General features: G+C 39.0%; 1 protein-coding gene across 2 annotated transcripts in view; it reads right to left on the reverse strand.

The window, feature by feature from the left end:
• The window catches only part of plekhm3 (pleckstrin homology domain containing, family M, member 3), a 39,139-nt gene extending 28,933 nt beyond the window's left edge, over positions 1-10,206 (reverse strand). The window contains exons 1-3 of one of the 2 annotated variants that reach the window (XM_079882464.1): positions 10,157-10,204; positions 5,888-6,776; positions 414-1,349 (exon numbers count right to left, since the gene is read on the reverse strand). In XM_079882464.1, the coding sequence (XP_079738590.1) occupies positions 414-1,349; positions 5,888-6,341 (1,390 nt within the window). In that variant the 5' untranslated portion in view covers positions 6,342-6,776; positions 10,157-10,204. Of the gene's footprint in view, positions 1-413; positions 1,350-5,887; positions 6,777-10,156 lie in introns of both variants that reach the window. The other variant, XM_079882465.1, reaches the window with a different exon arrangement.
• Positions 10,207-15,984: the final 5,778 nt, after the last annotated feature.

Raw genomic sequence — 15,984 nt, forward strand, 5'->3', positions numbered from 1 at the left:
TTTAGCTCTGTTTACACCTGACATTAACATCTGTCATGAGTGATACGACCACAAGCTGTCAGCCGAGACACATTGCTTATTTTACCTGGTATGTAAATCCATATCAAATGTGTCTCGTGACCACTTGTTAACAGATTTAATTAAGGAGGTTTCTAATTTCATGACTATATACAGGATTTATAACATGGGCCAAATGTGACACTCAATCATTAAAAAAAAATTGTGATCGACACTAATTATGCAGGCATGCTTGTGCCATAACTGATACAAATGAATGCGCAATAAGTGAAGACAATTCACTCTTAGTGAATTCCTTCTCGATCATTTTAATGATAATGAAGCAAACCTATTAGTGAACCAAAAAGCTATTACAATATGAGGAAATGTTGAAAGCGTATCAGAGAGGTGGTCACCTGCACATCGGAAGCTCTGAGCGGTGAGACCCTTTTCTACAGCCAGACAGGTAAGGATACTGAGAAAGCTAGTGGTGACGGACTGTCGTTTAGCTCTCTGGGCTTCCTTGTGCCGTCGCTCCCTGGCTGGCTTACTCCTCATCAGCACTCCGCAGGGGACTTGACTATTCTCACACTGTGGCCGCTGAGCCGTCACCGCTGTTCTTAGGGCCTCCACCCAGTCTTGAGTTCTGGACTCACTCTCTGCCCGCAAGCGCAGCACATCATCAGGGAAGACCGCCTGGAAGCGGCAGCTAGAGCCTCCGTCTTCATCATCCCGCTGCACAGCCAGACAGCAAGCCAGCCGGTACCGCAGCACTGGCTCCGACACCGGGCCTCTTCCCTCGGTCGGGAAGGCTTGCAGCTCGGTGCGGCTCAGTACAAACGTGAAGGCCCTCCAGTTGTTGAGGTCAGTGAGTTGGTGCAGAAGGCCAGCTTTAAGAACATCGGCACAGTGCTGGGTGAACAGTGGTAGGGCCGTGGGACGTACCAGCGGTCGAGGGGCTGGCACGGTCGCCGCGTCTGGATCGGGTTCGTGGGGGGTAGGTGCCAGCTCCCCTTTGCGATGGGCTGCACGGGCGGCCAAGACGCGTTCCCAGAGGAGTCTACGCCACTCCAGTGCCTCCCACTGGCACGGTGCGCGTAACTGCACACGGGTGCTGTTAAAGAAGACGGCCTGCAGCACACGTCCATCCTGCGTCTGGGGAGCACTCACCCCTTGGCAGTGGGACAGCGAGAGGGCGGCACATAGCTGCTGGTTGCCGCTGCTGTCCAGGCTGTAGAGACGCAACTCACAGGGCGTAAGCTCCACATGACAGGCGGTCCAGCGTCCCCATGGTCCCTCTCTCTGCTCAAGCGTTCCCTGCTTCACCAGGCTTGGGCTGCTCTCTTTATGAGCTGGAAAAGAAAAGGACAGAAAGAGCACCTTTAATACAAATAAAAAACTACAAACTAAAAATGTCTCTAAATAACTATACAATTTTATATGAATATTAGGCCTTTGGCTGCACTGTGTCAAGCCAATGGCAAACCTGTGATTGCACAGGACAATTTGAGGCAATATTGTGGATCCAATACTTTCTGGTGACTTGCACTATGCAAACAAGACTTCTTACTTCTTGATTCTTTTATAACAAGAAGTACATAATTAAATGGAAAGAATTTTGTTTGTTTATTTGGATCCCCATTAGCCACTACCTAGGTAGTGGCTACTCTTCCTGGGGTCAAGTAAAAATACAAAACTACATTAATCAACAACAATAAAATAATTAATTAAACTTATTGATTTAATTTTCCTTTTCATGTAGAAGAGAATGCCAACATTACTTTAACTAGCAACTGCATTTTTTCAACTCACATTTCTCAAATGATTACTTTTTCAGAGGGCTATAAAAATAAAAAATAAAAAACTGTAGCCAATTTACCAACCCAAAAATGGCAAAATAGCCCAAATAAATGAGAAGCATTATAGAAAAAACCCCAAAAAGAATTAGGCTACATTTCTCAAAAGACTTAAGCTAAAATATGTAATTATTTAATATGTAATTTTACCCAATTTACCATCAAAAGATGTCCAAATAAATGAGAAACATATTTTTTTAAAAGAAGACATTTTTGAACATTACATTGCTCAGAGAGCTAAAAAAAATATGAATGTTAAACACTTACACTATTGTCCTGTCCAAAAAGGGCTATATGGTAATATTATTAATTCATTTTTCCTTTTAAATGCCCATCATGCTAGTACCTCCTTCAGTGGAACCAGTGCCCCTCCTCTCTCATGTTACTCTTGAGCTCTGCATGAGAGATGTTCCCATCATCCATGATGGATGCTATTATGCTACGTGATAGCAGTCTATCCAGCCACCGCAAAGCAGGAAGAACCATTATTGTGTGTTGGGCTGCTGTGCAAACAAAACGGCAAATAGTGACCCCTAATCTTTGGCACTCCTTTCCAGTCCTTCCTTTTTCTGTCCATTTCTTTCATATACTCCCTCCTTTATCTCCTTTCCTCTCTTGGTCCACAACACTCCTCATCCTTACAATTCCTTGGCTGGAAACTGCCCGTTTTCCTCTCAACCATCGGCAACCTGCTGTTTTCCCCGTACTTCTAGGCCTGGCCAGACCAATAGAAACAGACAGAGGCCAAGAGGAGGGTAAATTAAAAGCAAATGCCCTTGTATTGTTTTCTTTAAATCTTATCTCTAATGTACCAGTCAAAACTGCATCTTCCATAACATCTGTAACTTATAACGGACAATCCCCTCCCACTTTTTGCCGATAAACTGTGAGCTCTGAAGGTTGGGTTACTTTGAGTAGCCAGCAAAACCTGCGACAGCTGACGTGCTTTGGGCCTCTGGAGTGCTGTTGTGGGTGTTTGGGGACTCCTTGCACTCAGAGGTCTTCAAAGGTGCATAGTTTGCAGCTATTGAAAGAGTCACAACTAATTTCACAGCAGAAAGGACATGAGGCGTGCTGACATGACCCAATTAGCGAGCTGGTGCAAAGCCAGTAGGCCTGCAGAGCCTGAACTTTTCCAAGACCGTTCCCTCTGCAAGTTACTAAAACACCTATTTGAGAGAGACTGGCTAAAAAAAAATTAAAAAAAAAACAGTACTAGTGATGCTATACCACTCACAGATGGGCACGAGGGAAACAGTCATCAGTAATGACTCAAAATCTGAGCCGGAAGGGAAAAAAGCAGACAGAATGGAACAGAAAGGATCTGAGTGAATCCCAAAAGTAATCTGGACAAATTTAATATCAAAAAATATCCAGTAAATACATTGCTAGAAAAAATATATTTAAAATAAATGCTGTTGTTGTGAACGTTCTATTAATCAAAAATCCTGAAATTTCGAGAAAAATATTAAGCAGCACAACTGTTTTCAACACTGATAATAAGAAATGTTTCTTGAGGATCAAATCAGCAGAATTCTGAGGGATCATGTGATACTAAAGACTAGAATAATGGCTGCTGAAAATGTAGCATTGGCATCACAGAAATAAAAAAAACTTTAAAATATATTAAAATATTGTAATGATATTTCACAATATTACGGTCTCTGAAACTAACACATTAACTCAAAATAAACAGCAGTATACCTACACAGTGATGGGTTAATTTGGTTTAGTTTGACATAACAGACCAAAGCAATCAAGCAATCTTGATTGACTCCCTGATCTTTTAACCAGAACCCCTGCAATTTGCTTTAGATTGCGATTTCAGCATAAATCTAATTTAAGATCTGTAACTGTATTCAACTAACAATAAAATTGTACTGCTTGAGGTCCAATAAACATGCAAATGAGTAGCCACGACTCGTTTCAGACCTGCTGTAATCAAAGAGAAAGCAACGCATGGAAGAGTCACATCATAATAAACAATGAAATGTTGGGAGTATAATCTCTGTCTACTTAGCACTTCAATTAAAGACAACTAGTAAGTTCTGTTGCACTGACCCTTTGCTGCTTACATTTCTGTGGAAACCATGATAGACTTTTTTTTTCCTCAGGATTCTTTAATGAACAGAAATTATTCAAATAGAAAGTTCAAAAGAACAGCATTTATTTGAAATAGAAATCTTTTGTGAAATTATAAATGCATTTACTGTCATTTTTGATCAATTTAATGCATCCTTACTGAATAAAAGTATTAATTTCTTTAAAAAAAAAAAATCTTTCTGTAATCTGTTCCCAAAACTTTTGAATGGTAATGTAATTTTAAACATGTAAAATGTCTTTAAAAAGGTTTCTTTAATAAAAAAAAAACAAAAAAAAACATTTTAATTAAGTTGAATCTAAGGCCAGTCAAACAAGACGTTGAAAAATGCGTGCAAACAAAGCAGACTAAATTGAAATTGACGCTTGTAATGAACTACAGAGCCAAGTCAAGCATAGCGCAAACACTGACCTGTGCAGTGAAGAGTGTATGGGTTTCTCCAGTTTTAATCAGTAGATCTATCAGAATTAGAAACTGGGTGGGTTGCCAATATCTTAATGTCACCTAGGATTCAATCTCAGTCACTGAACAAACGGTGGGCATTCGAGCATGGAACTTGCTTCTATTTCCAGTTGCTCCCTTTGGCACATTTTGCTGTAATTAACAATTTGCCCCATTAAGTTTTAATACGGAAGCAAGGACAGCCAAGAGGATTGGTATCACCTGCCGATTTGCAAAACCTAGTACTGATTTATTGGATGTAGAAATAAATCAGCCTTTTCGAAATGAGTTAATATAAAATTAAACCAGACTACACTGGATATAAAAAGCTTTAAAACAAAGTGACCATTTATATTAGTGAACGTGTATTTTATTAAATCAAAGTAGCATGTTAATCATAATATGCCTCTGGGTTTCTACTGTTCTTGTTCTGGTATGACCTTGTCTAAATAAACCCTTCAGTAGAAAACACAACAAACAAACTCATTGAACCCCCTCGACATAAAAGGACGTGATTCCTGCAAAGAGCGCAGGTGAGCGGTGTTGACAGAGACATAGACACAACAAATCACAGGTGTGAGGAGATAAAAGCTACAACATAACATGATGACATTTTAATAAAGTGTACAAAGTGATGAAAAACAATGTTATTTGAGCAAGTGAATAGTCTTTTGATGGATAACAGCTGTAATGATAATACCATCTAAACAGATGCGACACGATAAAGTGCTAATCGATAAAAGTTGAGAGTTTTTTCCAATGTTGAGCTTTTGTCCTAACCAGCCACAACAAGTGACAAGTGGGACAGTGAAATCTCATTGGTCCAAAATCCCACTTAACGCAACCATGGTATACAGCACAACATTCAAGTTCAGGAACTAGTAAATATCCCATTCACTTTCTCCATGGGGGAACTGATTTTTAATGACAACTTGTAAACCTTTAAAGACAAAGCTACTGTCAGCTATGAGGTTGTTAATCAATGGTATATCCTTTTGTTGAAGCAATTAGCCTGCGTTCTATCAACACATTTTTTAAATAATTGTGTTTAACAGTGGAATTCCTGGTCAAAACTCATTACCCATGATTCTGCAATAATAATAAAAAATCTAATTTATTGCACTTATAGGAATTGTAGTTCTTTCCATCATTAAAGCTGCTAAGTATACAGTCTTGTACCTTAGTCTTTTTTCCCCAAATGCTTTTTTGGTTAAAATCATTTAATGTGATGATTCACCTTGCAACTCTTCAACAATCTTTTAAAATCCCTATGGAAAAAATTAATTAGACCAAAACCACTACCCAAGTGGTTATATGGCATCACTCAGCATTTTTACTTTCGGTGTGGACGGACAAATTTCCTGTCGCTGGAATCTTGTAAGTGAAACACCTGGTTTTGAACGAGATACGATTTGTTTGAACTTGTTGCATCTCTGCACTTCACATCAATTCCAATTAAATGCATAAATAATAATTGTAGTTTAATTCTTACCATCTCTGTAGTCGTTCAATGCCATGTTCTTGAGGGTATTTTTGTCAATGGCTGGTATGCCATTATCGGTGTAAGTGCGGTTGTTGACGTCTGAACGGGAGCGGTTGTGGCCACGTTTGAAGCCGCCATTGGATGAATTGGTGGTTGAGTTCGCCTCTTTGGCATGCGCCGCCAAATCATTGGTGGATCGTGCCCGGTTCCTTTTTCCATGTCGTAGGCCCAGCACGCTGAAGGACGTCTGCTCTGCCCAGGCCATATTGCCAGGTGATATCTCCGACTGCTTTCCTGTCAGTAGCCCCCACACGCCACTGGAATTCAACTTGTCCATGGTGGACGCCTCTTTAAGCTTGGGCGGACGTACCTGGCCATCCCCTTGATTGTCAGCGAGGCAGTGCAGGTAATCCTCAGTGGCCTCGAGGGCAGGGCTAATGTCCACGACCTCCAGACCCTCCATCACCTCAACAGTTTTGGCGTCACAGAAGCGGAGGGGTGGGGCAAATGGACCGATTCCTTACGTGTGCGAAGGTAGATAGGGCAGGATCGAGAGGCCTCAAGGCACCGCAGACGGAACATCTGCTGTCTGACCCAAAAGGAGAGTTGCAAAACAGATGGAACACAAAAGCCTGAACCCCTTCCAGTACTGTCACTTTCTGTGCCAAGTCAGCCAACGTTGTTAATCAAGCACCTAATGAGAACTGACTGGTGTGCCAGCTATCAGTATCACCACTGGGCAAGGTGAGGTCAGCAGAACCTGAGTGTAAACTCAGAGCTGTCTAGAACAGGTGTTGCCTCATTCAGACAATTAAATCACTGCAGTCAGTAAGGCGTTGATTCAGTGAGTGATAAATCCAAGGTGGCACCAGGACGTCCTTCCCCAGGGCCAGACATCCTAAATTTAGACAAACAAGAAAGAAAAGCACAATGCGGTCAGCAAAGTAACTCTATGGACAGCTGATGTTCTAGTAGTGATGCGCCTCTGAGCAAAAAGTATAACATCAGGAATTGTACAACATTTAAGCCCCAACTACACAATAACCACAAGTAATTTTTCTGACAAACCATGCTCTGTCCCAAACCCTAGTGAGCTTCCTTGCAGTCTACCACCTATATAGTCATTTGCCCTCTAAGGTGGCATACTCTCTGCAATTGAACATCATAAGTGACTGATTTTCCAGTAACTATGTGAGACATGCGCACTGATGCAACTGATGCCGTAGGTTAACAACATGACGAATGTAGTACGTCCAGATTACATTCAAACTAAAGATTACTTCTATAAAGAATGTACTTTTCAATGTGGTACTCAAGTTGTGGCATCTACCTATCAGACCTCGGATTCAGTTTGTATCTAACGATGGACAACTTTCCCAGTTGCACCACGTCTTGCTGTTTTTTCAGCATCTTGCACAGTAACGTAAAGGTATGTGTAAAGTAAAAATTAGCTTGTTTCAAGAGTTTGCGCTCTTTTCCATTCCACTTAAATGCAAACACAAAAACGTGTTCTGCGTGAATGCCCCCTAATGCTGCTTCCTTTTGATACAGCCTTCACATCTTTATGACTAACGATGTGTCAGCAGCTGAACTTCACTCACCTTGACCTGTAGTTACACTAATGACAAAATTATAACAAGACATTGTCAATTTCACAATACTACCTTAGCGCCGTGGAATCCATTCAACAGGCTACCTTATTTTCCAGAGCTTCGGGCACACAGACAAACCTGGAAGTTTCCAGCATAGTTATGCAGCCTCTCCTCATCTAACTCATGTCTACATCCTCCCGCACTAACATTGATTTCCTCTGCACTCCGGCTCAGTGTCTTTCACTTTCTTTGAACCATCAATTATTAAAAAGACCATTACATCATCTCAGAGAAGAGGCTCACCAGACCCATGAGAATAAACGGAGAAACAAAGAAAGACATATAAAGAAAAACTCACCAACAAAACAAGCAAATCTTCATATCAAGTAGCCTAATACTGTAAAATAATGAGTATCAAAACTTAAAAGGGATAGCCTAGTTCTCTAAAAATTCTGTCATCATTTTCTCACCATAAAGTCATTCCAAACCTTTAAAAAGAAGACATTTTCTCAAAAGTCTCATGGAAGACAACATTCTTCAAACTCAAGGCACAATCATACAAGGCATTGTCACGCTATTATGCTATAAGGAATAATAGCAATATCATGCTAGTACCTTGAAGGCCGTGGATAATTGTGTTCCACAGAAGAAAGAAATTCATACAGGATCCGAGCAACATGAGGGTGTGTAAGGCCATGTAGGCTACATTGTAAAGTTTCTGGAGTGACAACTGTATTTCAATATGGGAAATTACAATGATTGACACCATGGTAAACATAAGGCCTAATCAGACAGGACTAGTTTTCCATGAGGAGAAATTCATACATATTCGTACTTTGCGATTTTAATCCCGTCCGTATCTGCCAAGAAGTCAGTGTTTTTCTCACACAACCTCTGTAAAAATTCTAGGGCAAATTACCTAGTCCCTACTGTTTTTCATCAAACTCAACGGTCCTCTGAGAAATCTAATCCCGTCTGAATGCGAATGTCTGTGATTGCTGATTGATAGTATTATTCTATCGCTTCTCTTAATGTGTTTTTGTCCTACCTGAGCTATCGTTTGCACACCAATCTTCAGCATTCTTTCATTTAGTTTCAATATGGATGGTCTCCGACGAAAAAAATAACATATGCAATCAATACATCGAGCCAAATCGTGGAATTGCGAAGAATGCCCATTTTAATATCAGTCAGGTTAAAGTAAGATACTTGTCTAGGTTTCTCTACACACTTATGCAAGTTTGTTATAAACAGCCACTGCGATAAACTTGTGAAGTTTACTTAAAAAGGATTTTTATAATAAATTAAAAATTATATTAACAAATTATCAATTAAAAGACACATACGACATACGTGATGCACGCAAGCACAGCCGATCAGTACATGAAATCACAGACGTTGAGTGATAAGAATTGTAACTCAAATGCTGTTTAGGAGACTAGTCCCGTCCGAATAGGACTTTAGCAACATTTTACGAAAAATTTTCTGTGCAGTTTTAAAAAAAACTTAGTAGTACAGACCAGCAGCCAGCCATGAGAAGCAGACCCGCAACAGTGAAAACTTGAGCTGGTGATCTTCACACCTCTGCTCGTGGACACACTATTCAGACGGTGATGAGGAGGCCCTCTTCTGCCATTCTATTTCTAGCCATCTCACAGCAAACATCAATCTGCACACTGAGGCAGTGACAAAGCAAAGTTATGTCCTGCATGTAGCATGTGAGAACCATAAAGTGAAAGCAGTAGAGAGGAGATGTGCACCCTCTTAAATGTCATTTTACACAATATGTTCACATTATTGCTGCAGCAGCAGTGCAATAACTCAGATTTATTCTGTTATACTGTGATGAGCGGTAAGTTATGTTTTATCATAAAATAACATAAAATCATATTATCACAGATCTATGATAATATGATTTTATGGAAACACAAAAAACCCTAACTGCCAGTAAACTAAACTGCTTATCTTCTGACATGTTAAAAGTACTGTGGTATCAGATGCTAATGATACCATCCTCAAATAATACAATGGTAAATCTGGTCAATTGTAAAACACCATCTCTACATTTATGCTAGTGTTGTAAGGCAAGTGTTTTCTTTTCTTTTTTTCTCCACTACAGTCAGCTGATGGAGTTTTGGTTCCTTGACACTGACTGCGCTTTGTAAATAAACGTGATATGACTTGACAAAACAGACGCAAAACTACGAGCGACGACCCCTTACTTCAGACTGTTCACACCAGAACTTCTTCACTGAATAAGAACCATAGACAATATTTAAATCGACAAGAGTCATGTATTACTTTAATTAATAACTTGATGTACTTACAGTTCACACATGTGCAGCTGACACACAAGCAAGCTGCGAGATATATGACAACAGACGTAAAAAATATAACAAAAAAAACCCTCTAATATCAAGGTTTGCCCCTCTTCTGAAAGAGATTATGCTTTCATTCACAAGTCGCTGATTCGCTTAATTTAACGTTAGCCGATGACTTCATACCATGATGCTAGTTAGCACTCGGCTACATCAGCTGCCAATGACATTTGTGTCATCCGATTGTGTTTAACTCACACGAATTATAATAAGTTTATGTGTCGCTGATAATAAGAGAATGACTATGACACAAAGTACGAGCATGAAAAGAGCAGATAATCCGTTATTTGTATGTGAAAGTGACTCACCCGATTCTGTTTACAATCTGTCACATTCAGTTCCGTCAGCAAAAATGCGCACCGGGTAAAACAACATCCTGCGTTAAATGGTTCCGGCTGCCTTTATTTTTTTCATAGGCCTACTACTTCATTTATTTTATTTCGTGATTATGATGGTATTCTTTGTAGTATCTTGGACTACCATGTTAATTCATGGTACATGGTGGACATAATTATTCAGTACCGTGGTTTTGTCATCTGACACTATCACTGCATCATGGTGGTACCACCACAGTACATTTCTGTAAGCCAAGTGAGATTTCAGATTTAGGCTACTTTAGTGGAACAACGTATTTCAGTGTTTCCTTGTTAACACGACGATTCACAAAATAATCTGCAAGGTTTGCAAAAGAAAAGCGCCTGTGAGTTACCCAGCATTAATATTATAGGCCTATGCTTCCTGACATCATGCCACCAAGCCTCCATTAGAATCCATGATAAATAGTGAATAATGACATCAGCTGTTGTGTAGGAGTGTGTAAAATCATTTTATTGACTTGTTTTGTCAATCTCTCTTCTTTCACAAACACCAGCATCATTTGCACATATCTCACAGTCATTGGCAACCCACGTGGACCTGGAATGAGATGCCATACAAATTAACACAAAAGAAGTCTAACTACATAAAAGATCTATGCATTCTTAATGTGCAAACTGTGGTCGACATTAAGACTTTGTGCAATAGTGAAGCCAAGTGGTTTGGCATGAGTGGCAAAGATGGGATTTTTTGTAATAGCCAACAGCCGTTCTTGAAGCCAGCCCTGCATCTATTGTTCAGTGTCCCCACAGAAAAAGAAACATTATTCAAGTCTTTTTCAGGCCACAGACAGAAACACAGTAATTATCGTGGGCTCCGGGCTAAACCTGCGACCTCCCCTCCAATCCTCCTCTTCTCCCCCTGCTACCCTTTCTGAGAGCTCATTGTCTTGACTTGTTTAAAGAAAGGCTTCGTTAATGAAGGAGGAGGGGACATGGACTAATGGGCTCAAATAAGTTCCTCTCCGCGATATTGTTGTGGGATAATGGCGCTACGAGACCCAGCTGTAAACTTGCAGGAGCCATATTGTGCGTGACCTATATAGACCCTCATCTGAACCCGTGCTGAATGCTGATCTGCCCCAGAAAACTCAACGTTTCTCTCCCCCTTCTCTTTTCTGTCTTCTTTTTTATGTTGTTCTGATTCAATTAAGAGAGTCAGCAATTGGACAGGCCGCTGTAAGTGACATGTAGAGAGGGAGAAGAAGAGAATGGGACACAGCAATTAATACTGAAACGCTAACCTTGTTAACCTTGACAAAGGTAGTAATTGTATGAAATGCTTGTCCACTTGTGGTTATGAATTTATCTTCATTAATGTTTATTAAAGAAATGTTAACTTTGCTAACCTTGTCAAATGGCAGCAAATCCACAATTCACACATATGCATTCATATTTTATCATGTGTACCATTTTTATTATTTTATTTAGCAAGAATGCGTTAAATTGATCAAAAATGACAGTAGAGACATTTATAATGATACAAAAGTTTTCTATTTAAAATAAATGCTGTTGTTCAAACTTTCTTAAATCCTACAAAAGACACTTTGTTAAGCAGCACAACCATTTTCAACAGTGATAATGAAAAAATATTTTTTGAGCACCAAATCAGCATAATAAAAATGATTTGCCATCACATTAATAAATAACATTTTAAAATATAATAAAATAGAAAACAGTTCTTTTAAATCATATTTCAATGTTTAAATATTTTGATCAAATAGATGCAGCCTTGGTGAACATAAAAATATTCTTTCAAAAACAAAAAAAATCTTACTGACCCCAAACTTTTGAACATTAGAACATTTCTGAAGCTAACTTAATAACTATTAAACGTAACAATACACTCATAAATCTTGCTGCTCCTCAAAAGCTTTGGTTACTATACCCTCATAAGTTTGCTTAAACAGTTATGGATCATACTTGTAATACTTTAGTATTTTTTACATGATACTTTTAATTCATAATAAATTTTACTTGTAAATAAACATATCGACCATCTAAAGCCCACTTATATTCCTTTGACAGACAAAGAAGAAATACGTCCTTATAAACAAGGTTGCTATTTTTGGTTTGAACAATATAGTTGATGTAGCATAATTTTCTCAAATTGGATGGAAGTGGGCGCCATCATTTCAGCACAAACTACAGCACAGAGAACTGATCATCAGCATGAAAAAAACAAGCCTGAGCCACAGCACAACTATTCCTTTATGTCTTTGAAATTTATCCTCATATCAGACTCCCATCTCTCTATCTCTCTCTCTTGCTCATATCTTGACCCATGAGCCTCTTCTTTTCACTGTTTGTGTTTTCAGTGTCTATTTGGATTCTGTGCTCCTGCACTGATGACTAAATTATGATTGGGCGTAAGGATAGCAGGGCTTTCATCTGCCCAGCGTTGTTCCACGCTTTCCTCTCCAACACAAAGGGCCCCTCTGCCTCTGCTCGGCCCGCTTTTGAAGAGCAGAGTGGCTATGGGTCCCCATGGAAACCACTGCGTTCCCTACAGGAGAAAGGTGTACTCTCAAACAGAGAGAGAGAGAGAAACAACGTCAAGCCATATCTCAATCATTGATCGCTTTATTCATTTTCAATGTGCAATGTTGCTCTGAAGGTACAAACATGCTGGTGCAAATGCTGACTGGTTTTGTGACCTGTGTTAAAATGTTTGTAAATGCAAAATATTATATAGCTATATATTCGACAGATTTCAATACAAATAAAAGCTACCCCTTAACCTAAACCTAAACCTTAAAAGTATAGAGCTGGTATACTTTAACCAAACTATAAGTTGGTATCCTGATGGATTTTTTTTTTACTGAGTTCATGAAAAGCCTGAACTTTTCTTGACAGCTGATGCGTAATTGAATTGACCAATGAAATTGACTGCAGGGTGGGGTTTGCATCGCAGTGGCCTTTACTATACTCGAGTCCAGTGACCTCAGCTTGTGCATGTTTTACGTTTCCATCGTAAAGACCACCGGCCTCTATTTCATATTCATAAGGCTTTACTTCCTGTGGCACAATAGTAATCTTTACTCTAACAATGCCCATGAATGAGTCTCCATTCACACAGGGAGAATCCAATTATCACTGCACAATGGTGACAGTCTGAGGGATGCTGTCTCTATCCTCTCTCTCTCACGCCCAATGTCTTTCCCTCCACTCTCCGCTCTCACTGGGCGTCACAGATATCTAATAAAGTCAAGGACACTTGGCCTGGAGAGTGTAGGTAGAAGTCTTTGTTCGGACTATTCGGTACTCAGACACACTCTGATTTCTGGTCACTTGGAGGAAGTCACATCCTGTAGGCCTACAAGTGCACATTTTACAGTGCTCATGGTGTTTTAATTAATGTATTTTTCCATTTAAACACTGATTATAAAATAATAATAATAATAATAAATAAAAAATAATTAGAAAATCTCTGTGTCCTTCGCTGTAGAATGATGGCAGGCTCCAAAAGTTACTAGAAGGCAAGCCTGCAACCTTTAGCCTAAAAAGCGTAACGGCTAATGCTAATGCTGCGGCTGTGTCAGTACGCAGGGAAGGAGACCAGAGGCCGTTGTTTTTAATGAATGTCAATGGAGAAGAGGCTTCACTACACTGAATAAACCACATTTATGAGGAAATAGCTTAATGAATCGACTGCCTGTCCGCTAGGCTTCAACATGTTTTCTGCTAAACAATACTTTTGTTGGAAACGATATGTAGATTTTTACTATGATAAGAGAAGGCCAAGAAGGGAATGTCGCGACAGGTAAGACTCATTTGAAGGCCATCTCAGTTTGAAGGATCTTTGGAAGGCAGCCTAGGAAGGACGCAGTCTAGGTAGGATTCAGCCTTCGGATTGAGAAACACCCATTGTGGCCTATATTGTCTAAAGAAAGTAAAAAATATCAAAGTTTTCTTTCTTTGGCTTTTAGGTTTTATACCAGTTATGATAAGACTTGAATTGTAATGACTAGTATAACTGCATGTATAGGCTAAGGCTATGCATATGCAATTTAATGAATAAAAAGAAAATTAATAATTTAATTATAAATATTGTATGTTGTTTAATGAAAATAAAAAATGAAGTGTTCTTTCTATCGCTGCCAGGTTACACTTAATTGTAATGATTTATGACTGCTGTGCGGTGTCCGCCTAATGATGATATAACTCTTTTAATGAATGAAGGTAAAAAAACAACAACAACATAATTTTAATGAATTAAATATGTATTAAATTACAATTAACTTAGTTTTATTCATTTAGTGTAGCTAGCCTACTCTTAAATGTAGTTGTATGCGCCCTGCAGTATCTAATACTTTGCAGCTATTCACGCTCTTTTTTTCCCGCAGTAAAGCACATTCCACAAACAATGTAATCCTACTGTACGTACGTTTACTACCGATATAACACCAAATATAGAACATTTATTCACAAGACCAACATGCTAATCCACAAGAAACTGATTAACGTAAACTGTAACTGACTGTCATTACACTTTGAACGGCGGGCACTGACGTCACTGCCATTACATGATAGGCTGAGGTGCCTCACGTGATCCAAGTTAGCCGTTACGCTTTCTCCAATGGTAAGAGAGACAGCTCCGGGTTTCTTGGTTTCTTCAGAGAATGTCTAATATGGCTTCTTGCAACAGGTTGTCCGTTCACTCTTCACGTCATTGTGCTGCCATCTAGTGAATAAACTGTCACAATCTCCTCAACTGACAACATTTTGATTTCATCAGGTAACAGACAAACCACCAAAAATATGACATTTTGTTGCAGCAAAGTTCAAAATGTTATATTTTATGTAAACAAACAGAGTCTGTAACTAAGGTATAATTTCCACAGCATTTTTTGGAGTCCAGTATTCAATATAGCCTACACTACAGTTTAAGTTACACACAGTATTGGCCAAAAGTGTATCTGGAGGGGATATTTGGGTTACATTATTTAAGATGTCTTTGTTACAGCGTAATTATACATTTAAGTAGCCTACTGAGTAGCCTAATATTAATTAACCAAGGCCTGGGGCCTGTACCAATGGTAGCTGAACAAACTCAGGGTTACAGGATTAGTTTTGAGTTGACAAAACCAAACCAATCCAACCAGGCTTTGTTGGTACCATGATGCTGATCATCAACTTTCTCTGTCAACTCTTAGGAGTTTAGGTGTGACATCAGTAGCGAACAGCCAATCACATGCTGAGAAAGAGTGAAACTGCGATTCATTTCTCGCGAGAGAAGCAGCGCAATTCACTTATTAAATAAAAGTATTAAATTATTAAGAATTTAAACAAATTTACACAGCAGAAAGAAAATAGCTGTCTATGAAAGAGGACAACTAAAAGAAAAGGTCTCACTTCTGTATAACAGTGCAAGTAAAAGTTGAAGTTAGTTTATACAGTTGATAAAGGTATTGAGAGAATTGAACATTTAAGCTCACATGTTGTCATTGTTTAGCTTTATCTACTGATTCTAAAGCGTATTGCCTTTATATATTTATTCATTTAAACTCTGCGTAATAATAATTGATAAACTAAAATTGTACATGTGTGATCGATTAAGGGTATAATAATTACCTAAATACTATCTAAATCATACAAATGTATTATTCTAAATAAGCATTACTAAAAGCCAGATGATTTTGTCTTTAAAGACCATTTGCTGTGTAGTGACCTTTAATTTTGAGTAGAAACTGGTGGAGCGACTTTATCCTTTGCTCACAGCTGATGAAACCAAGTTCGTTTTGCAACCTCTTACCTGGAGC

The sequence above is a fragment of the Squalius cephalus genome (assembly GCF_949319135.1).
Source record: "Squalius cephalus genome assembly, chromosome: 9".
In the NCBI taxonomy this organism is placed as follows: domain Eukaryota; kingdom Metazoa; phylum Chordata; class Actinopteri; order Cypriniformes; family Leuciscidae; genus Squalius; species Squalius cephalus.